Genomic DNA, 25,444 nt, shown 5'->3' on the forward strand with positions numbered 1-25,444 from the left:
AATCTCACGTTAGTGAGGTTGCTAAAAAACGTGCAATTTAGTCTTTCAGATACTGCTGGCCCCCTGCTTTGAGCTTTATTGGAGAGGAATTTGTCAGTGTGTGTCAAAAGCGTTTAAAACGTGTTTGTCCTTAAGAAAGCAATCTGTCTGTCATGGACAGACAAATGAGGACTGACACAGGAGGACCATGCCATTACTGTATGTAGACTACATCACTTTAAGGTCTCTTAGAGCCCCAAGAGTCTGGGGCATCTTTAAGTGAAAATATTAATCTGAATTTGGAAAGTCATAGGGGTTAGCGGTACCTAACATGTATTCAGTTTAGTTAGGTTGTAGCAGATCACTAATTTTCCATCTTATTTCACAGAACCCAAGGCATGACTTGGGATTTACTGACATAGAAAATAGTCATGGCAGTTGTGTTTCCATTGTATTTGCACCCATCACCTCCCATCCCAAGAAGAAGGAATAAATCTGCAGCTGTTGTTTGAACTTCTGCAATCTGAAACAATTTGAAAACCACAGCTGTTAGAGGCATAAACCTGATTCTGGCTTTGTCCTTGATCCATGTCTCATGTTTCATGGAACTCACCAAAAGCCACGCTCTGGGGGTTGAGTCAGAAAGGCCCCTTCTCCTAATCATCACCCTTCCAGAAAACAGAAGTGCTGAGTGCTTATTCCTGAGGGGACTTTCCAGTGTGAAGCTGAGCCCGTTTGTGCCTTGGTTCAGTGGAACCAAACCCCTGAGAGGGGTGCTGATATTCCTAAAGTCCTACGAAAAGTTCAGCTACTACCCAGCTTTGCCCACTGGCAAGCAGAGATGAATATTATGGCAAACACCAGCATCTGGCTCCCAGCAGGAGGAAGGGACAGTCTGGAGGGCTTTAGTGCATCTCAAGTTAACCACGCTAGTCTACTCACTTCCACAGAGAACAGCAGGCTGTATTCAGGGATCTCAGTGACAGCTGTGCCTTCCAAACCAAGATGCTGTTCGGAAAGATGATCCAAATGTGGGCTATGTGTTTCAGTGGGATTAGGTGGGACTTTCCTACTCAAATGGCCCTTTGTGTGCTTCTCAAAGACAGGGTATTAACCTCACGCGTGGCTAAAGCATGATGGATGACTTGGAGTTCTCGATTTACATTTGGCTGCCAGTCAGAACTGAACCATCAAAATGCCTGGGTATCTGATGGACAGTGCCTGGCTTATTCAGACTTGTTTCTGATGGAGTGGGTGGATCCTGGGGCTTTTGCTCCATCCAGGTTTGATAAGCTAAACAAGGCTGGAATGTTACAAAGTTCCTCTCAAGGCAGCAGAATTCAGTGTCCTGAATCAGTAGGCTCTATTATCATTTTTGTTTATATTCAGCATCTTTACCTACTTCCAGATCTACTCTGACCTCTGCCCATTTGGTGCAAGGTGGGGGTCTCACCCAAGACTGGGGCAGCTGGAGCACAGGGCCTCTGCCCCTCTGCTCGAGTCACTTCTCCCAGCTCCTTAAAGTCACCTGCTTGGTCTTCTTGCTTTCTCAGTAAGATCCCTTGCAAGTGTGAAGTGCTTCTGTCTTCATCAGTGCTTTGGACTGTCTTCTCAGGCCAAGGGGAGTCAGAAGTTGACTTGCTCTATCTTGGCTGTTACAGGTTTGCACCATTATATGACAAGAGTTCAACACTCCCAGGCTGGAAGTGGGGTGGGATTGCCCCTCCATTCTCCTACAAACCAGAGTGGAGAAGGGGCTGCTTCATCTTCTGGTGAAGAACTGAGCTTTTAGAGGTTCCAGAATGATTCAGATGTCTTGGTTCCCAACAAAAGCTGTGTGGGAGACTTAGGCTGGCCTGCTGCACTGACCCCTTGACTAGGCCCAATGGCAAACAAGTTATCATGTGGGAGGAGCTAAGCTAAGTACCTGTGGTGTCACCAGAAGTCATGAACCCAGAATCCAGACATTATAAACCTAATAAAGGATCCAAGGGAGCAAGCTCTCCTCTGGCCTGGCAGACCCTTCACTCCACATGCTGAGTCTCTTCACTCAATGCGAAGAAGGGGCTGAGACTGAGATGTGTGGGCTGCTGGCCTGAGACGAAGTGAGGTCTGGGGTTGAGGTGGAGAGTGGCTGCATCTGACATCATGGAGCCCTGGTTCTATGTGCAGCCTCTGCACTGCTCGCTGGCATTGGCAACAGTGAACCAAAGTGAGAGCGACCTCAGTAGAATGGGACATCTTCTCAGTTATCCCCAGACACAACCAGCCTTTGTGCTCTGGCCTACCTCAGAGGAAACAAGAGAGCCTCTTAGAAAGTTTAACTCCAGGATTTCCCTGGTGGCACAGTGATTAAGAATCCGCCTGCCAATGCAGGGGACACGGGTTTGAGCCCTGGTCCAGGAAGATCCCACATGCCACGGAGCAACTAAGCCCACGAGCCACAACTACTGAGCCTGCACTCTAGAGCCCACGAGCCACAACTACTGAAGCCTGCACGCCTAGAGCCTGTGCTCCACAAGACAAGCCACTGCAATGAGAAGCCCTCGCACAGCAACAAAGAGTAGCCCCCACTCACTGCAATTAGAGAAAGCCCGCGCACAGCAACAGAGACCCAACGCAGCCAAAAATAAACAAATAAATTTATATATATATAAAAAAAGAAAGTTTAACTCCACAGAAACTTTTACAAGGTCAAACTTTTTAAGCTCTGGCACTGAATTTACTTACAGGAATCTATTCTAAACAAAGGAATTTGTTGTCCTCTCCGTGTTGGTAATCACAATACATGTCAGAAATAATTTAAATTCCAATAGAAAGGGATTGATTAAAGGGATTATGTTATATCAATACAAGTAAACCATTAAAAGTTGTATTCTAGATTAGTTCTTCCAGGCAGAAGTACAACCCACCACCAAGAAGTGTTCTGATCAAAACTCTAGATCTAACCACCAATTTATAGAAAATTCAGAGGACAGAGAAGCATGTTAAATGACAGCAAGGGAATGCAATCAGGAAAATTCAGAATGTAAGTACTCTACAAAACAAACTTTGTTTCTTCTTCAACAATAAAAACATACAAGAAAAACAAAAGACAAAATGGGAACATACAGAGAAAGAGACTTAGGATATATCTGAACCAAATGCAATGGGAAGACCTTTCTTGAATCCTGACTCAAACATACAATTGTAAAAAAAAAAACAAAAGATCATTTATGAGACAATTGGGAAACTTGAATGCTGGATATTTGATATTAATGAATGATTACAATTTTGGTTTTTTTTTTTAGTCCCAATCTTTTAGAGATATATACTAAACTGTTTATGGATAAAATAATATAATATTTGCAATTTGCTTTTTAAAACTCCATGGGGGGTGGGGGCAGGAGGGTAGGAAAGTATAGAATTGGTGATTGTCGAATGTGAGTGATAGGTACAGAAATTTTATGAAAGTATTTATGCTTCTTTTTAAGAATTTTATTTATTTATTTATTTTTGGCTGCATTGGGTCTTCGTTGCTGCGCGCAGCCTTTCTCTAGTTGTGGTGAGCGGGGGCTGCTCTTCTTTGCCATGCACGGGCTTCTCATTGTGGTGGCTTCTCTTGTTGCGGAGCATGTGCTCTAGGCGCCTGGGCTTCAGTAGTTGTGGCATGCAGGCTCAGTAGTTGTGACTCGCAGGCTCAGTAGTTGTGGCTCGCGGGCTCTAGAGCACAGGCTCAGTAGTTGTGGTGCATGGGCTTAGGTGCTCTGCAGCATGTGGGATCTTCCCGGACCAGGGCTTGAACCCATGTCCCCAGCATTGGCAGGCAGATTCTTAACCACTGTGCCACCAGGGAAGTCCTATGCTACTTATATAGGGTTTGAAATTTTTCATAATAAAAAGTTTTTGGAAATCATGTGGAAGAAATCTTGTGTCATGGAAAACTGTTTATGGCATATTACATTAAAAGAAAGAGGGAGTTGTATCTTAAGTACTATTATGATCTCATTTTTGTAACTGTGTGTATGTGTGAAAAAGTCTGCAAAAATATATGAAACAAAATGACTGATGAACTATGATTAATTCTGAATGACTGAATTACAGTGATTATACTTTTTTAGTGTGTTCACTGCTATAAATTTTTATAATAATCATTATTACTCATATATAAGCATGAAATAACAATGAATATATTTAAAATTAGAAAAAATATATGCATAACTATATTTGCACAGAAAAGTTATGGGAGGATAGTCTTCTAGGATTTGGGGCTTTCCTGTGTTTTCCTAATTCACTGAAAAGAGTAAAATTTCTTATAAAAAGAAATTTAGAACAAAGAAAAGTTGGCTTCATTTTAGGGCACTGAAATGGTTCTGATCACCAATTCCAACCTGGGGCAGGGGGGCATTTCCCACACCACCAACAGGCAATTCTCCACGATACACCACCAACAGGCAATTCTCCATGACACTGGCTGGGTATTCTACAATGTAGCTCAATTCTGACACCATCCACCTGGAGATAATGTCAGACCCTACAGGTGAAGGACTCAGTCCCACAAGACTGTTTCCACCCTACTTCAGACACCAGTCATATCCCCAGGTTACCACTTGTGTTTCCGACTGACCAGCTATAGAATGAAGCTTCCCAGTGACCCTCTGCTAGGATTCAACCAATTTGTTAGAGTGGCTCACAGAACTCAGAGAAACATTTTACTTCCTAGATTACTGGTTTATTATAAACGGTAATAAACGATATAAGTCAGGACCATCCAGATGAAGACATGCATCAGGACAAAGTATAGGGAAAAGGGCATGAAGCTTCCATGCCCTCTCCAGGCATGCTACTCTCCCAGCAGCTTCATATATTCAACCTGGACACTCTCTGAACCTCATACTTTGGGGATTTTTATGGAGGCTTCATCACATAGGCATGATAGATCATTAACTCCATTTTCAGCCCTTCTCCCTTCTCAAGAGAATGGGGGGCGGGGCCGAAAATTCCAAGCTTCTAATCATGGCTTGGTCTTTCTGGTGGCTGACCAGCACTCATCCAGCCGTCATCCAGGAGCCCACCCAGAGTCACCTCATCAGAACAAAGACACTCCTATCACCCAGAAAACTACAAGGGTTTCAGGAGCCCAGCATCAGGAACCCGGGTCAAAGACCAACCATTAGAAAAAAAGATGTTCCTAGTTCTCTGATCACTTTGGAGATTCCAAGGGTTTTAGAAGCTCTGTGCCAGAGACAAAGACCAAATCTGCATTTATTGTTATAAATCATAATATCACAGATATTTTAAGAAAATGTTTGAATACGTCATAACTACCAATTTATGCACTCTATTTCTGTACAAAGTTGAACTGTTCCCTGGCAGGCCTGAGTTCTGCTCCTCCACAGAGGAGATGTTTGATGTGGGACAAGTCAATTGTTCCTGAGTCTCAGTTTCTTCCACTCACTTGGTGGGTGGACTTGGATAAGTCACTTCACTTCTTTAAGTCCTCAGTTTTTTCATTGGTTAAATAAAGAAAACAACTATTTACAAGCTTGTTATGAAGACTGAGATAATCCCATAACATACCAGATACAGTTGCACATAGTAGGTGTTCAGTAAAGTGTAGCTTCTATCTATTAATTAATCCAACAAATATTTATTGAGCATGCAATACACTGCAGGCACAGTGCTAGGTATTACGGATAATTCGTCAAGCAAGAAACACAATGTCCCTGTTCTCTTGAAGCTTCTAGCCATGGTTGGTGGGGAGAAAATAAACAAGGAAACAAATAAATGAGATAATTACATTTGGTGATAAGTGCTTTGAAAAGAAAATTATTTCTGTGCTTATATTTACTATTAGTGTAAAAACATTCCTGGTCAATCTCTCTCTACTCCTTTATGTTTTAGGAGCCACTCTCAAATTAAAGAGAGCTCAACAATGACTTTAATTGAGCTTGGAAATTCACTGAACTACTGACTCTTAATGCAACATGAAGAAGACAGAGAGAAAAATGAAATGTTGGTGAGAGGAAAATCCTGAAGCTGTACCATAGCTCCCAAATGCCATTTTGTGAATCATTGCCTGGTGGGATTCAGAACTACCTGGGGAGCATTTTAAAGATACAGACTCCCGGGGCTTCCCTGGTGGCACAGTGGTTGAGAATCTGCCTGCCAATGCAGGGGACACGGGTTCAATCCCTGGTCCGGGAAGATCCCACATGCCGCGGAGCAGCTAAGCCCGTGCGCCGCAACTACTGAGCCTGCGCTCTAAAGCCCATGAGCCACAACTACTAAGCCCGCGTGCTGCAACTACTGAAGCCTGCACACCTAGAGCCTGTGCTCCACAACAAGAGAAGCCACCGCAATGAGAAGCCCACACACTGCAACAAAGAGTAGCCCCCGCTCACCACAACTAGAGAAAGCCCGTGCACAGCAACAAAGACCCAACGCAGCCAAAATAAATAAATAAATAAAATAAATTTATTTTAAAAAAAGATACAGACTCCCAGTTCCCATCCTCAAATATTCAAATTCTGGAGATCCAGGAATTTTTGTTGTTGTTGCTTTTTTTTTTTTTTTTAAGTTCACTGGTAATTCTTATGGGCAATCAATCATGGGAAGCAGTGCTTGTCAGGCAGCTTGTGAATTCCATTAGTCACCGAAGCTGAGAATACAGAGCTGTGTCTGTTGGCCACCATATATTTATTTTTCTAATTTCTAAAATACTTGCCCTGGTTGGCCCTCAAGGAACTTAGAATGTAGTGGGAGATATAAATGAAGGTGCTGTGGGAATACAAAGCAGGAACAACTAAGTCTTTGAGGGTTAGATAAAACTTTCTGGAAGGGAAGAATTCTGAATGAGTTAGAATCTGCTCCAGCTGCATGTGACAGAAGGCACAAAATTATAGTGGATTAAGCTAGTTAAAAATTTACTTTTCTCTCATATAAAAGCCTCTAGTCTGTAAGAGTGCTCACTCTGAAATCTCATCATTGAAATTTACTAGGACAAATTACTGAAACTGCAAACCTAACCCTTTCATATGATTAGTTATGGCACATCTGCCTGAAGCAATATTATGCAAACATGAAAAGTCATCACTTAGGAAGCTACAGAGTATGAAAAACAGCTCATGATAAAATATTGAGGAAATGCAAATTTGTGTATATGCAAAATTGTGTATGTGTTGTGATTACAACTGTGTGAAAAATGTGTGTATATGGGCAAATATAGAAAGACCATCATAAAATAAAAACAATTATTGGATGGATTACAGGTTTTTTCTTCTCTGAAGATTCCCTTTAGTACAGTTAAATTGTTTTCACAACAAAAATTTAAATGTCTTGCAAACTTTACATGGTGTCAAAGGTAGGAGTGCTTAAGAATCACCTGAGGAGCTTATTAAAAATGCATATTCCCAGGCTCTAGCCAGAGAGATTCTGATGCTATAGATCTAGGGAATGGCTGCATTTTTAACAAGCATCCCAGATCATTTTGTTGGAAGCAGTGCACTGACCACATCTGAAAAACACCACCATATCTAGTGTCTCAGAGACATTTAAAAATGTATAGAGTTGGAATATTATATGTGCCAAAACAGCCCAGCTTTGCATTGTCCTAAGGACTCTGGCCAATATTCCACTATCACTGTTGGGGAAACAGTAAGAAAGTTTAAAACAAATATTCCATATTCACAAAAATGTTTTCTCTCCCTGGTTTATACAGTGAAATATCACTAAAAGGTACAGCTTTGATCATTTTTCTTTTGTCTTTAAGCAAACTTGAAGCTATCTAATAAAAGCAACCCAGGCACTAACAGTTATGTATCTCCAGTTCTCTTACAGTCCCCATGTATCCTGTAACTTACTCCATGCCTTTCTAATAGGCCCAACACAAGTTCAGCTATAATCTGCCTTCGTGAGTGAAGCTCAGTCATTTCAAACTCTACATCTGCATTGCACAATGTGCATAAGCATAGATCTGCATAGATCCAGTTGATTCTATACTCACTGTATTCACTAGAATGATCAGTTTATCTGTTTGCCCAGGAATTTTCTGGTTTTATCGCTGGTCCTAGGTCCCATGACCTCCACCCCTGCAACCCCTCAGTACTGGGCAAACTAGGACAGTTGGTCACCCCCATACCTTTCCATTGCCTGTGACCCATGTAATTATGCACAGCTTAAAAGATCCTTTCCAGGGGCTTCCCTGGTGGCGCAGTGGTTGCGCGTCCGCCTGCCGATGCAGGGGAACCGGGTTCGCGCCCCGGTCTGGGAAGATCCCACATGCCGCGGAGCGGCTGGGCCCGTGAGCCATGGCCGCTGAGCCTGCACGTCCGGAGCCTGTGCTCCGCAACGGGAGAGGCCACAACAGAGGGAGGCCCGCATACCACAAAAAAAAAAAAAAGACCCTTTCCAGGAGGGGTTATCAGCCTCCACAGACAGTGTCCCAGGGAATACAGGCACGAACATAGCTTTTGGAAGATCTTCCTCTGAAAAAGAATACATATAAAATGCTGTTCATTATTTTTTAGAAATAAAACATTTCCCTGAAGTGGTTTCAGAGGAGCCCGGGATTTAAGGTGAAGCAAATGGTCCTCCTCCTACATCTCCATCTCCCCCTTTTTCCTGCAAGCATTCATCATTTAGTGAAAAGTTTACTAAGATTTGTGTGTGTTACCCATCAGAAAAGAGACATGTAGGGTTCGGTCAGGCAGTTAGAATGAGGAAAGTAGAGATAAAGGGTAAATCTGTCTAGAGGATGTGGAATTTTTCATCAAGTAGAATTAGAAAGTAACTCCTTCCATACTTGTTTTCAGAAAAGTAGTTTTATTGTGAAACTAATTTCTCTAAAATCCTAAAAAGTTAAGATGATTCAGAAAGCTAGAACAGGATGTTCCTCAGCAGAGTCTGTTCTAACATGTAGGACAGATTTTTCAGAATTATGCTGTTCATATCAAAATTATACTACTTTAAAATATTGCAAGTAATGCATAGAATCCCCAGAATTTCATTTTGAAATCATTTCCAAACTGGAACTTTCAAAAGTAGCTTGTATTTTTGGCTCAGGAATAATCCTTCTGACAGCTGGTTTTCACTGTGAAAAATACACTTATATGGGAATTTAGCACATTTGCCCACTCAAATTCTTGGGTGCAATATCAACTTTCATTAAAAAGTCAGGGCTTCCCTGGTGGCGCAGTGGTTGAGAGTCCGCCTGCCGATGCAGGGGACACGGGTTCGTGCCCTGGTCTGGGAAGATCCCACATGCCGTGGAGCAGCTGGGCCCATGAGCCATGGCCACTGAGCCTGTGCGTCCGGAGCCTGTGCTCTGCAACTGGAGAGGCCACAACAGTGAGAGGCCCGCGTACCGCAAAAAAAAAAAAAAAAAAAAAAAAAAAAAAAATAAAAGTCAGTGTAGTGGACAATCAAAATTTATAACAACTCTAGGTTTCAGTTCTTCTGTCTTTTAAGACCATCAGATACTTAATGCAGAATACAGTTTAATTAGTCACCACCTTCTTTCAGTAAACGATTTAAGGATTTTTTCCGATCAATGCAGAAAACCATATGTGAAGCCAACGACTGAAAACCGAAGCAACAGCCATAAACAGCATTTTCCAGAGTGAATTCTGTTAGTAGACATTATGTTAAAAGAAAAAAGGATACTCACGCTCAGGTAGGGGAGCACTGAGATAAACAGAGCTCAATATGTTTCTTCACGTCAAGATTTTTGAGAAGTTTTGCAAAGACAGTAGGCATTGGCACTCTCCAAGGTGGGGACACAGCATATATTTCCCAAAATTATTTGACCAAATATTGTCAGAATATCTAAAATGCTTGGGTTCCAACTAACACCTTTAGAAAAAGACTGCTCTTGACTTTCTAAATTTCATAATTCAACTCCTTGAAGTTGGGACTAAATCTATTTTCAGTCTATTTGCAGTGAAAAGAATTTTTATTTGCAAATAAGAAGGGCAGATTTGTCCAAAGCACAGAACAGTCTGAGTGACATTCAACACACTTTGAAAGGAAGTTATTCTTATTACAAATATGGTTACCTCCAATTTACAATAAGAACAAATAAGGCCTTGAAACCTATTAGAAAGTGCTTGTGGTTTCAAGCTCTAGAGAATTTCACTTTGATGACTTGGAGAGGCGAATGAATTCATTCCAATAGGGCAGGGTTTTGTTTAGTCTATAGGTCTCTACTCAGAGCTAACAGTGGTTTGAAGAGCTATAAATGAGCAGATATGGGCATTTGCAGCTAGGCATGCTTAACTGCTATTGGATATTGTTTCACCTAAGAGATACCCATATTTCCCAGCCCAAATTATATTGTGGATCTGTAAACAATCTAAACTGACTTCTGATCCCAGCATTAAGGGAGAGAAGGAAGAAGATTAAAACAGTAGCCCTAACTCAACAGCCATTAAAATGAAGATTGGGGAAGGACTAGCCTGAAGACAGATAGTTAGGACACACTGAACTATCCTCTATATTATTCCACTGCCTTACAAAGGGATTCCCCCAACGAATTTGTCTATAATAACAAGGTCGGTTGGAGATATTGCCTCACACCTCTCAGAATGGCTATAACCAAAAAGTCTACAAATAACAAATGTTGGCACAGACGTGGAAAAAAGGGAACCCTAGTACACTGTTTTTAGAAATGTAAACTGGTGAAGCCACTACGGAAAACAGCATGAAGTTTCCTCAAAAAACTAAAAATAGAGCCATCATATGATCCAGCAATTCCACTCCTGGGTATATATCCAAAGAAAAGGAAAACATTAATTTGAAAAGATATACGCACCCCAATGTTCACAGCAGCATTATTCTTTTCACTGCAAATAGACTGAAAATAGATTTAGTCCCAACTTTCAAGTAGCTGAATTATCAAATTTAGAAAGTCAAGAGCAGTCTTTGTCTAAAGGTGTTAGTTGGAACTCAGGCCTTTTAGATATTCTGACAATATTTGGTCAAATAATTTTGGGAAATACAAGATGTGGAAGCAAACTAAGTGTCCATCAATAGATGAATGGATAAAGAAGATACACACACACACACACACACACACCCCCACACACACATACACAATGGAATATTACTCAGCCATAAAAAGAATGAAATTTTGCCATTTGCAACAACATGGATGGAGCTGGAGGGTATTATGCCTTTTTTTTTTTTTTTTTTGGCCACATCACGCAGCATGGGGGATCTTAGTTCCCCGACCAGGAGGGACCCATGTCCCCTGCAGTGGAAGTGCAGAGTCCTAACCACTGAACCGCCAGGAAATTCCCTATTATGCTTAATGAAATAAGTCAGACAGAGAAAGACAAATACTGTATGTTTTCACTTATATGAGGAATCTAAAAAATAAAACAAACAACTATAGCAAAACAGAAACAGACTCACAGGATAAAGAACAAACTAGTGATTACCAGTGAGTAGAGGGAATGGGAGAGGGGCAAGATAGGCATAGGGGATTAAAAGGTACAAACTACTATGTATAAAACAAGCTATGAGGATATAGTGTACAGCACAGGGAATATAGCCAGTATTTTATAATAACTTTAAATGGAGTATAATCTATAAAAACATTGAATCACTGTTTACACCTGAAACTAATATAAATTGTAAATGAGCTATACTTCAGTAAAAAAAGAATAAGGTCTGTGATCAAAACCCAGCTCAGTCACTAAGATATGATTAAAATGAAATGGGATAAAATGGCTCAAACTGTCACATACAATGGTGTAGACATCTGTCATGGTGTAGACATCAAATGTGCTGTAGTTCCAATGTGAAGTTACATGTTTATTCTCTACCAAGAAATTCAAGTTTTGGTCTTTAACCACATTCAAATGATATTGCACAGAGTAATAATAAATATAAAATGTGAAAATAAAAATTTTATTGGGAAGAGGAAATGTTACATACAATTAAGTATATGGTTGATGAAATGTATCATACAGTAACAGCCTTTGCTTAAGGAACAGGTTTAGTAAAGGAAGAAGTTGGAAGCTTAGAATAGGTTTCCACACATAATTTCCAAGCAGTTTTAAGTAAAAGATCTCAATTTGCATAAATTATACAGATCATTGAGAGAAAAGTGTATTGGTTTGTAGCTATTTCTGATCATCAGTTCAACTTGTGTCTTGTAGATCTCTTTTACCCTGATCCCAACTCTGGTGGTTCTGATCCTGTTCTAATATGGTTCTCTCCATCCATAAGTGGGCATTTACCCAGAGGCCACATCGCAAATAGGATTTTTTTGCTCATTGTGAATTAAACAAATTCCATGTGCTCTTAAATGAACTCCATGGTTTTAAAGACAGCTGCTTGAACCAAATCTGGAAGAGCTCTTCCATTTAGGGAGTGCTTAAGTCATAGGTACACATCTGTAAAGAGTTTGGAAATGGCATCATAATATGTGCACACCATCTTTGTTCATACAGTTTCAAGTAAGCTAATAGGATCTGTACAATTCTAGAGACTATTAGGTAAAAATGAATATCTGCATGTGGTATGGAACCCATTCTCATTTGAACAATACTCATTTTGCTTATTTCTGTCTCCCAAACAGAAAACCTCCAACAAGAACAATTTTCTCTATGTTTATTTAATTATAACAAAAGTAGAACAATGCATACCAAATGTAAAAAGATATCCAAAAAAGATGATGAAAATGTTTAGGAACAGAAATGACTAATTTAGCTGAAGGAATTACTCAGGTTCCATTAAAACACATTTGCAACTTATAATTGGTTATTAGTGTAAAGTAAATTTAGTAACTGAGTCCCAATTTACTACTAAAAGTTATCAAAATATTTTCAAAATGTTACATAAAAACTGAAACATCCATGTATTACATAAACACCAAACAAAACATCATATAAAGAAAAATAAATGTATCCTGAGATAAAATACAAATCACACTTGTCATGCCAGATTATACACCCCCTTTCCCCTCACATATAATTGTGAGGATTCAGTGTTTTGCACGTTCCAAGATAAAGTAATGATAATATATGCTGATGAAAATTTCAGCCATAAAAATAAACTACTTCATATCTTAAATAGTCTTATGATGAAACATCAGGATTCCAGTTTCATTAATCAAAACTTTATGAAGGCATAAATTGCATTTGGTTTTGACTCCTCAGATCATGGCTGAAAACTCTCAGCAAAGCATTCTAGGTGCTTTTTTTTCACATCAAGTGACCCAGAATATATTTTAAGAAATGTTTATTTTCTGTACATATTTGTTTTATAATTATAAATTCCTGAGCACTTTTTCTTCTTCTTCCTCATCACTGTCAGTGACATTGACTTGCTGGACGTTAGAGGGAGTTGATGTCGGGGCTGTGAAGACACTTTCCAAGGCTCCAGTGTCCAGCTGAGGCATGGGATTTAAGTATTCTTCGCCACTGTGGCTATGACTGTTACAGTAAGAGGTCCCATCCATGCTCTCACAACGCCGAAAATCTTCGCTGTGAGCACGTTCATCTGGGTAGTCTCTAAAAGGATAGTCACTATTTAAAGCTGAAAACATAGCCTCATGTATTTGGTAACTGTCTTCATAATAACCAAGGCATTCTGGCACTGAACTTGGAAAATTTCCATAGCCAAAAGGAGGCCGACTATAAGGGCACGTGCTGTAGCAGAAAGACAAAAAAGGAATTCAATCATAACTTGTCCACATGTTGCCTTGTATACAGACTAACTGAGCAAGTTTAACTGGGGCCTAGAGAGCTCCCAAGATAACTTTCTGCAACTACTTCATGTACTCATCCACATGTTGCCTAGTCCCAACATAAAACAATTGGCAAAGTAAGCTTATAACTATTACCTATTATCAGCCTCAGGTTTCTTACCTTTGGCAGCCTTGATAAAGAAAAATTACTTATCTGGGCCTTTCTCTCATGATGCCTTATACCATGTAAGGTTTTAGAAATGCAGGTACCTGCTGTGCTGTGCTAAATATTGACACTTAGTAAGCAGTTTAACAATTGTTCTTACTAGTATTTGAAGCAAAATTTATGGGAGGTGGGGGGAAGTGTATAACTGGGTTGAAATCAAGAGCTCTTGGGGATGGGGGAGGGCACTCGAACAGAGGATAACAACTTAATTTTTAAATTCACATTCAGTAATCAATTATATTAAAACAATACCAGAAAGATTTAGAACTGATATTAAACTGTGGTTTTTAGAGATCTTATCCAAAAAAAAATTTGGAGTGTGGGAATGTGAAGAATTGAAAAGATCACTTTGCTGTTTTACAAACTAATGGTTTTTCTCGTAAGGCAAATCTAAAAATTCTGCCATTCAAACCCATTTGTCAATTTTTTTTAAAAGTATTACTCCACCCTCCAAAGGCACAGAACAGGAATCATAGGAAGAGTAATGTAGAAAAGTCCAACCAAAAGTTGCCTGGACTCACGGACTCCATCTAGTGACAGATAATATAAGCATAATAACCATGCTCATTAGCAAAACCCAAGACAAGTTGGGTGTTTCATTTCATGCTCCCACATTTTTTTTTAAAGGTCAACTTTCTTTCCTTCCCTTTAAAAATATAAGTATGATTGACATAATAGACTATCATCTCAAATTCTTTGGAAATACAGGGTTTCTTCAGTGGTTGGTGTCCTACCCCCAAATCTCCAAGTGCTAGGGACCTTGCCCGTGTTCAATATCACAAATATGAGACCTAGTTTCTGAAACGTTTCACGTTTCCACTCCTACTGCCACATCCTCATTCAGGCATTTTTAATTTAATATATACATCCTGAATGCATTGTACTTGCAGCTACTATGACGTTGCTCCATAGCTCTTCCACCTTTAGATCTCTCCATCCATTGGATTCCACAAACACATCAAGGGTGTGCTCAAATCTACTTCCTCCACAAAGCCTTCTTCTCTTCAGCTGGGAACAATTCACCTACTAACTATTCTTTTAGGACTCAATATAGGCAAGATATTACACAAGGTTTGGTGGAGAATTTAATTTAAAAAAAATCTAAAATCCAGGTAGTATATACTTGATATGTGCTAAAGTGTGCTATAATGCAAACATCACATGGCTATATTGGTGTGGTAAAAACAAGTTAGTATTATACCTGGAGAACAAAAGGATCAGTAAAGATAAGAGTAATCCCAGACTTCCCGGGTGGCACAGTGGTTAAGAATCCATCTACCAATACAGGAGACACAGGTTCGAGCCCTGGTCTGGGAAGATCTCACATGCCACGGAGCAACTAAGCCTGTGTGCCACAACTACTGAACCTGCATGCCACAACTACTGAAGCCCGCGTGCCTAGAGCCAGTGCTCCGCAACAAGAGAAGCCACCCCTATGAGAAGCCCACGCACCACAATGAAGAGTAGCCCCTGCTTGCCGCAACTAAAGAAAGCCCGCATGCAGCAACGAAGACCCAACACAGCCAAAAATAAATAAATAAATTTATTGAAAAAAAAAAAAAGAGTAATCCTAAAAGGTTACATGGATGAAAATGAATACCTACAGAAGCATCATGGTGTAGTGGGAAAAGCAATCCTGAGGGGTGTGTAGTGATATTGCAACGTTGTTTAAAGTTCAATTCCCTAATGATATATGATGTGGAGAATCTTTTCATATGCTTAATTGTCATCTGTATATGTTCTCTGGTGAGGTATCTGATTAGGTCTTTTGTCCATTTTTTTTTTTTTACGTGGGCCTCTCACTGTTGTGGTCTCTCCCGTTGCAGAGCACAGGCTCCAGACGCACAGGCTCAGCGGCCATGGCTCACGGGCCTAGCCGCTCCGCGGCATGTGGGATCTTCCCAGACCGGGGCACAAACCCGCGTCCCCTGCATCAGCAGGCAGACTCTCAACCACTGCGCCACCAGGGAAGCCCATCTTTTGTCCATTTTTAACTGGGTTGTTCGTTTTCTTATTATTGAATTTTCACAGTTCTTTGTATATTTGGATAACAGTCCTTTATCAGATACATCTTTTGAAAATATTTTCTCCTAGTCTGTGGCTTGTCTCCTCTTTCTCTTGATACCATGTTTTTTGATACAAAGTAGCTTTGTAGTAAGTTTGAGGTCAAGAATTGTGAGCCCTCCAACTTTGTTTTCCTTTTTCAAGATTGTTTAAACTATTCCAGGTCACTTACAATTCCATGTAAATTTTAGGATCAGCTTTTCCATTTCTTCAAAAAAGCTGCTGGGATTTTGAAAAGGATTGTATTGATTTTGTAAATCCCTTTGGGAAGTATTGCCATCTTAATAATAAGTCTGCCAATGCATATACACGAATACCTTTCCATTTATTTCAGTCTTTTTTATTTCAGCAATGTTTTATAGTTTTCAGTTTACAAGTTTTGCATCTCCTTGGTTAGATTTATTCCTAAGTATTTTACTCTTTTTGATGCTATTGTAAAAAGAACTGCATTCTCAATTTCCTTTTTTGAGTGCTTGTTGCTTGTGTACAGAAATACAAGTGAATTTTGTATATTGATCTTATACTCTTCAACTTTGCTGAATTCATTCATTCACTCTAATAAATTTTTGTGGATTCTTTAGGATTTTCCATATATAGGATTTTCCATATATAGTATCATGTGTGAAAAGAGATAATTTTACTTCTTTTCCATTTTAGATGTCTTTTTTTCTTGCCTAATTGCTCTGGCTGGAACTTCTAGTACAATGTTGAACAGCAGTGGTGAAAGCAGACATCCTGTCTGTTCCCAGTCTTAGGGGGAAAGCTTTTGGTCCTTTATCATTGAGTATGATGTTAACTGTCAGTTTTTGATAAATGCCTTTTATCACATAGAAGAAGTTCCCTTCTACTCCGAGTTTGCTAAGTTTTGAAATCAGGAATTGATTTTTATCATGAAAAGGTGTTGGATTTTATCAAATGCTTTTTCGGCATCAATTGAAATGATCAGATGGTTTTGTTCCTTCATTCTTTTAATGAAATGTATTACCCTGATTGATTTCCTGATGTTGAACCACACTTACAATTACTGGGGAAAATCCCACTTGGTCTTGGTGTATAATCCCTTTTAATACGCTGCTGGATTCAGTTTGCTAGTATTTTGTTGATCCTGTAATTTTCTTTCTTGTGATATCTTTTTCTAGCTTTGGTAACAGAGTAATGCTGGCTTTAGAATCGTTGCCTCTTATATATTTTGGAAGAATGTGAGAAGGATTAGTGTTAATTCTTCTTTAAATTTTGGTAGAATTCACCAGTGAAGCTATCTAGTCCAGGGCTTTTCTTTGTTGGGAGGTTTTTAATTACTGATTCAATCTCTTGATATACACCTGTTCAGATTTCCTATTTCTTCTTGAGGCAGTATTGGTAATTCAAGTATTTGTCCATTTCATCTAGGTTATCTAACTTGTTGGTGTACAATTATTCATTATTATCCTATAATCATTTTTCTATGAGGTCAGAGTAATGTACCCAGTTTCATATCTGATTTTAGTAATTTATGTCTTCTCTCTTTTTTTCTTAGCTTAATTATAAAAGTTTGACAATTTTGTTGATATTTTCAAAAAGCCAACTTTTGTTGACCTTTTTTTCTCTATTTCATTAAACTCTATTGTTTTTCTATTCTTTATTTCATTTATCTCTACTCTAATCTTTATTATTTCCTTCCTTCTGCTAGCTTTGGGTTTTATTTGCTCTTCTTTTTCTAGTTCCTTAAGGTATAAAGTTAGGTTGTTAATTTGACATCTTTCTTTTTTTTTTTTTCTTGCGGTACACAGGCCTCTCACTGTTGCGGCCTCTCCCGCCGCAGCGCACAGGCTCCGGACGCGCAGGCTCAGTGGCCACGGCTCACGGGCCCAGCCACTCCGTGGCATGCGGGATCCTCCCGGACCAGGGCACAAACCCGTGTCCCCTGCAACAGCAGGCGGACCCCCAACCACTGCGCCACCAGGGATGCCTGACATATTTCTTTTTAAATGTAGGCCAGGGCAGCTATGAATTCCTCTATCAGCACTGCTTTTGCTATATAATTCCTTAAGTTTTGGTATGTTGTGTTTTCATTTTCATTCATCTCAAAGTATTTTCTAATTTTCCTTGTGATGTATTATTTGACCCATTGGTTAAAAGTGTGTTGTTTAATTTCCAATATTTGTGAATTTTCCAGTTTTTCTTTCTGTTATTGATGACTAGTTTCATTCCATCATGGTTAGAGAAGAAACTTCGTATGGTTTCAATCTTTTAAAAATTTCTGAGACTCATTTTGTGATCTAACATATGGTCTATCCTACAGAATATACATTTTCACTTGAGAAGAATCTATATCCTGTTGTTGGGTGGAGACCATGTATTTCTGTTAGATCTAGTTGGTTTAAAGTATCATACAGTCTTCTATTTCATTTTTGATCTTCATCATTTTTGGATGGATGGTCTTCCATTCATTATTTAAAGTATCCACAGCTAATATCATACTCAATGGTAAAAAGTTTAAAGCTTTTCCTCTAAGATAAAGAACAGAACAAGGATGCCCACTCTTGCCACTCATTCAACATAGTACTGGGAGCCCTAGCCACAGCAATTAGGCAAGTAAAAGAAATACAAGGCATCCAAATTGGAAAGAAAGAAGTAAAATGGTCTCTATTTGCAAATGACATAATAATAAATCTAGGAAAACCTAAAAACTCAACCAAAAAAACTGTTAGAATTAGTCAGTGAACTCAGTAAAGTTGCAGGATACAAAATCAATATGCAAAAATCAGTTGCATTTCTATACACTAACAGTGAACTGTCAGAAAAAGAAATTAAGAAAAACAATTCCATTTACAATTTCATCAAAAAGAATAAAATACCTAGGAATAAATTTAACCAAAGATGTGAAAGACCTGTACATTGAAAACTATAAGACACTGAAGAAAAAAATTGAAGAAAACACAAATAAATGGAAAGATATTCTGTGCTCATGGACTGGAAGAAATAATATTGTTAAAATATCCATACTACCCAAAGCAATCTACAGATTCAGTGAAATACCTATCAAAATCCAATGGCATTTTTCACAGAAATAGAACAAACAATCCCAAATGCTTTCTGGAAACATGAAAGACAGTGAAGAGTAAAAGCAATCTTGAGAAAGAAGAACAAAGCTGGAGACATTATACTCTCTGATTTCAAACTATATTACAAAACTATAGTAACCAAAACAGTATGGTATTGGCATAAAAACAGACACATAGATCAATGGAACAGAAAACAGAGCTATATAAAAGCCCATGCATATGCGGCTAATTCATGGCTATTAATTAACAAAAATAGACAATTGGGAAAAGATAGTAGCTTCAATAAATGGTGTTGGAAAAACTGGACAGCCACATGCAAAAGAATGAAACTGGACCCCATCTTACATCATACACAAAAATCAAGTCAAAATGGATTAAAGACTTAAACATAAGACCTAGAGCTTTAAAACTCCTAGAAGAAAACATAGGCAATAAGCTCCTTGACATCTGAATTGGCAGTTGTTGTTGTTTTTTATTTGACACCAAAAGCAAAGGCAACAAAAGCAAAAATAAACAAGTGGGACTACATCAAACTGAAAAGCTTCTGTACTGTAAAGGAAACCATCAACAAAATGAAAAGGCAACCTACCGAATGGGAGAAAATATTTGCAAATTATATATCTGATAAACAATTAATATACAAAATACATAAAGAATTCATATAGGGCTTCCCTGGTGGCGCAGTGGTTGAGAATCTGCCTGCTAATGCAGGGGACACGGGTTCGAGTCCTGGTCTGGGAGGATCCCACATGCCGCGGAGCAACTAGGACCGTGAGCCACAACTACTGAGCCCGCGCGTCTGGAGATCATGCTCCGCAACAAGAGAGGCCGCGATAGTGAGAGGCCCGTGCACCGCGATGAAGGGTGGCCCCCATTTGCCACAACTAGAGAAAGCCCTCGCACAGAAACGAAGACCCAACACAGCAAAAATAAATAAATAAATTAATAAACTCCTACCCCCAACATCTTCTTAAAAAAAAAAAAGAATTCATATAACTCAATAGCAAAAAAAAAAATCTGATTTAAAAATGGGCAGAGGAGCTAAACAGACATTTTCTTCCCAAAGAAGACATACAGATGGCCAACAGGTACATGCAAAAGTGCTCAAGAACTTCCCTGGTGGTGCAGTGATTAAGAATTCACCTACCAATGCAGGAGACATGGGTTCAACCCCTGGTCTGGGAAGATCACACACGCCGTGGAGCAACTAAGCCTGTGCACCACAACTACTGAGCCTGTGGTCTAGACCCTGCGAGCCACAACTACTGAGCCTGCGCACTACGACTACTGAAGCCCACGCACCCTAGAGCCCATGTGCCACAACAACTGAGCCCACGTGCTGCAACTACTGAAGGCTGCATACCTAGAGCCCATGCTCCACAACAAGAGAAGCCACAGCAATGAGAAGCCCACACACCTCAATGAAGAGTAGCACCTGCTCACCACAACTAGAGAAAGGCCATGCACAGCAACGAAGACCCAATGCAGCCAAAAAAAAAGGTACTCACAATTATCACAATTATCAGGGAAATACACATTAAAACCACAATGATATCAGGAAATGCTGCCATTTGTAACAACATGGATGGACCTTGAGAACATCATGCTAAGTGAAATAAGTCAGAGAAAGACAAATACCATATGGGTTCACATACATGAGGAGTCTAAAAACAAACAAACAAAAAACAAAGAAAACCAAATCACAGATACAGAGAACAGTCTGTGGTTGCCAGAGATTGGTAGTGAGAGGTGAGCAAAATGGATAAAAGTGGTCAAAATACACAAACTTCTTATTTATAAAATAAGTAAGTCCTCGGGATGTAATGTACAGCATAGTGACAATAGTTAATAATACTGTATTATATTTTTGAAAGTTTCTAAGAGATTAAATCTTAAAAGTTCTCATCACAAAAAAAAAATTATGTTGTATACCTAGACTAATATAATGTTATATGTCAATTATATCTCAATAAAAAATAAATAAAATAAAGTAGTGAAGTCTTCAACAATTATTGCATAACTGTGTATTTCTCCCTTCAATTCTGTCAATTTTTGCTTCATATATTTTGGGGTACTGTTGTTATATATGTATGTGATTATAACTGCTATATCTCCTAACATTTTATTATTATTTTTGGCTGCGTTAGGTCCTTGTTGCTGTGCGCAGGCTTTCTCTAGTTGCAGCAAGTGGGGGCTACTCTTCATTGCGGTGCACGGGCTTCTCATTGTGGTGGCTTCCCTTGTTGCAGAGCATGGGCTCTAGGCACGCAGGCTTCAGTAGTTGCAGCATGTGGGCTCAGTAGTTGTGGCACATGGGCCCTAGAGCACGTGGGCTTCAGTAGTTGCACTGCCTGGGCTCAGTAGTTGTGGCGCACAGGCTTAGTTGCTCCATGGCATGTGGGATCTTCCCAGACCATGTCCCCTGCATTGGCAAGCGGATTCTTAACCACTGTGCCACCAGGGAAGTCCCTTCTTAACGTTTTAAAATAGATATGTGGGAGTTCCCTGGTGGCCTAGTGGTTAGGATTCCAGGCTTTCACTGCTGTGGCCCGGGTTCAATCCCTGGTCAGGGAACTGAGATCCTACATGTTATGTAGCGTGGCCAATAAATAAATAAATAAATAAAATATGTAATGTCTTTGTCTCTTGTAACAATTTTGACATAAAGTCTATTTTGTTAAATATGATTATAGCCACCTCAGCTCTCTTTTGGTTACTACTTGCAAGGAATATGTTTTATTTTTTCACTTCAGCCTATTTGTGTCATTGGATCTAAAGTGAGTCTCTTGCGGGAATTCCCTGGTGGTCCAGTGGTTAGGGCTCTGCGCTTCCATTGCAGGGGGCACAGGCTCAATCCCTGGTCAGAGAACTAAGATGCCCACAAGCCACATGGTACAGCCAAAAAAAAAAAAAAAAATTCTGCTCAGTGAATATCATGTTTATTTTTTAAAATAAGTAAAGTGAGTCTCTTAGAGACAAGATTTAGTGTGATTATTTTTTAAATTCATTCTGCCAATCTACCTTTTAATTTAATCCATTTAAAGGGATTACTGATAAGGAAATACTTACTCTGCCTTTCTTCTTTTTTTTGGCTGTACCACGTGGCATGTGGGATCTTAGTTCCTGAGCTGGGGTACAGGGGTGCAGTGGAAGCATGGAGTCCTATCCACCACCGCCAGGGAATTCCCGCAAATATTTTTAAGTTATCTTCTTAAGTAGTTACCATGGGGATTATAATTAACATCTTAAATTTATAACAATCTAGTTTGAATTGATACTGTTACCTTCATTAGCATATCAAAATTCTGCTTGTATACAGTGCCTTCCTTCCTTTGTATTGCTACTGTCCTAAATTATGTACTTATACATTTTATATCTAGATAAAATTTTATAAACATTTTATATAAACATTATAAACATTTTATATCTAGATATATAATAGATTTTATAATAGATGTTTTATGCATTTGCTTTTCAAATCATATAGAAAAAAAGTTACTAACCAAAAATACAATATACTTGGCTTTTAAAAACAAAAGAAGGACTTCCCTGGTGGTCTAGTGGTGAAGACTCTGTGCTTCCACTATAGGGGGCATGGCTTTGATCCTTGGTCAGGGAACTAAGATCCTGCATGCCATCTGGAGAGGCCAAAAAAACAAAAGAAAAACGATACTTGGCTTTTGTATCTGTTATTTTAGTAACTTTTACCAGTGTTCTTTATTTCTTTGTTTGGCTTTGAGTTACTGTCTACTGCCTTTTCATTTTATTCTGAAATACTTCCTTTAGTATTCCTTGTAGGGTAGGTTTACTGGTGATGAACTTCCTCTACTTTTTTTTTTGGCCACACTGCGTGGCTTGTGGGATCTTAGTTTCCCAACCAGGGATCAAATCTGGGGCCCTGGCAGTGAGAGTGCTGAGTCCTAACCACTGGACTGCCAGGGAATTCCCTCTCCTTCATTTCTTTTCTTTCATTCTTTCTTTCTTTTTTTTTTTTTATTTTTTTATTTTTGGCTGTGTTGGGTCTTCGCTGCTGCACACAGGCTTTCTCTAGTTGTAGTGAGCGGGGGCTACTCTTCGTTGTGGTGCACGGGCTTCTCACTGCAGTGGCTTCTCTTATTGCAGAGCACGGGCTCTAGGCACGCAGGCTTCAGTAGTTGTGGCGCATGGGCTTAGTTGCTCCACGGCATGTGGGATCTTCCCGGACCAGGGATCAAACCCATGTCCACTGCATTGGCAGGCAGATTCTTATCCACTGCACCACCAGGGAAGCCCTCCTTCATTTCTGAAGGGTAGTTTTGTTGGTTATAGAATTCTTGGTTGATGGTTTCTTTTCTTTCAGCACTATGCTATGCCACTGTCTTTTGACTTCCGTGGTTTCTAATGAGAAACTGGCTGTTGACCTTATTGAGAATCTCCTGTACAAGATTAGTCACTTCCCTCTTGCTGTTTTCAAGATTCTCTCCTTCTTTGGCTTCGACAGCTTGATTATAATGTATCTCTTTGAATTTACCCTACTTAGTGTTCATTGAGCTTCTTGGATTCCTATCTTTCTTTAAATTTTGGAAGTTTTGGGTCAAGCTATTTACAAGTCTTCTTCAGCCTTGACTTCCTATTTACACAGAGACTAAAAAGCAGTCAGAGGTGAAAGCTTAGGGTCTTCTCCAGTGTTTGCTGAACATGTGCCTAGCCCTGGATATGTTAGCTCTGGATATGTTTGTGCCCTTGTGTACTGATTCCTCAGTATACATGGGAATTTTTCAAAGCCTCTATTCCCCCATATATCTCTTTTCCCAGTCTCTTCTAGGCTTTTCAGTCTGTCTGCTGCTTGTCCTGTCTGTTGTTCCTTAACCCAGGCAGCTGTGGACAGTACATACCTTTAAATATTTTCCACAAACACTAGCTGGGAGGCCACGCCAGCTCTAAGGGAATGCTTGGGAGAGTCAAACTAAGGTAAGCCCCTGAGCCAATTCCTCAGGAAGTCACCGGACAGGTCAAAAATGCACAACCATAATGCTTTAAGAACAAGGTCTGTACTACCTCCTCTAATAGCTACAAGTCACACCAGGAACATGGGTCACTATCCCCTTGGCCATCACTGAACTAGAAAATGTGAGATAGCTGTGGCAAAAATGCCAAAGTGCTCTCTTATCAGAATTTAGCATCTTCTTTCTTCATTAAACACCCCTCCAGCTGACTCTGACAGTTTTTGCCAGCTTAATTATTGCTTCAGTGGAGAGAGAGATTCTTGGGGCTCCCTATTCTGTAACTCTCAGTGATATTCTACCTCAGTGGTGTTTTGTACTTTTCAGAATATAAGTTTTGCACTTATTTTGTTAACTTGATTCCTAAGGTTTTTAAATTCTATTCTATTGTAGATGGAATTGTTTTCTCAATTTCATTTTCTATTTATTCATTGCTACCATACAGAAATGCAACTGTTTTATATATATTAGTCTTATATCTTGAAAACTTGCTGAATTCATTTGTTACTTATAATAGCTTTTTTTGTGGATTCCTCAGGATTTTCTATATATAAGATTGTGCAATATATAAATACAGTTTTATTTCTTCCTTTACAATTTAGATACCTTTTATTTATTTTTCATGTCTAATTGTCCTGGATTAAACCTCCAATAAAATGTTGACTAGAAGTGGTAAAAATGTACATCCTTGTCTTATTCTTGATCTTAAGTGGGTCTTGGTGATCTCTAGTCTTTGCCATTAAGTATAATGTTAGTTAGGGTTTTTTTGGTAGATGCCCTTTAACTAGTTGAGGAAGTTTCTTTGTATGCCTAGTTTGCTGGAATACTTCATGTTCAACATGAAGAAGTGCTCAGTTTTGTCAAATGCTTTTTTTCTGGGTTTATTGAGATGATTGTGTGGTTTTGTCCTTTATCCTATTGATATGGTATATTACATTAATCGATTTTCAAATGTTAAACAACTCACATTCCTGGAATAAATCCAAGTTGGTTACAGTGTATAATCCTTTTGTTATGCTGCTGAGTTCAGTTTGCTAGTATTTTGTTGAGGATTTTTGTCTCTGTATTCATTAGAGATATTGACCTACAGTTTTTCCTTCTTATGTTGTCTTTCTCTGGTTTTGGTAGCAGAGCAATATTGCCCTCATGGAATGAGGCCCTCCCATTTTTTGGAAGAGTCTGACTATGAAGTGTGTCTACTGTAGACAACATATAGTTAAGATCTTGATTTTTATCCAGTTATACAATATCTGCCTTTTGATTGTTTAATCATTAACAGTTAATGTGATTATTGAAACAGCTGGATTCATGTCTGCCATTTTATTTTTTGTTTTCTGTGTGTCTTGTATTTTCCTTGTGGCCTTCTACTACTTCTTTACTGCTTTCTTTTGCATGAAGTAAATATTTTCTAAATAACTTTTTAGTTCCTTTAACAACTTTTCCACTATTTTTTCGTTATTTTCTTAGTGGTTGCTCT

The 25,444-nt window shown here is 39.1% G+C and overlaps 1 protein-coding gene across 1 annotated transcript in view; it reads right to left on the reverse strand.

Moving 5' to 3' along the window:
• Window positions 1–13,065: 13,065 nt before the first annotated feature.
• SOX30 (SRY-box transcription factor 30) overlaps window positions 13,066–25,444 on the reverse strand; it is a 33,129-nt gene continuing 20,750 nt past the window's right edge. Inside the window, exon 5 of the mRNA XM_007115429.3 lies at window positions 13,066–13,613. Within this exon, the coding sequence (XP_007115491.1) occupies window positions 13,232–13,613 (382 nt within the window). The 3' untranslated portion in view covers window positions 13,066–13,231. The remainder of the gene's footprint in view (window positions 13,614–25,444) is intronic.

Source organism: Physeter macrocephalus, chromosome 8 (assembly GCF_002837175.3).
Source record: "Physeter macrocephalus isolate SW-GA chromosome 8, ASM283717v5, whole genome shotgun sequence".
NCBI lineage: Eukaryota > Metazoa > Chordata > Mammalia > Artiodactyla > Physeteridae > Physeter > Physeter macrocephalus.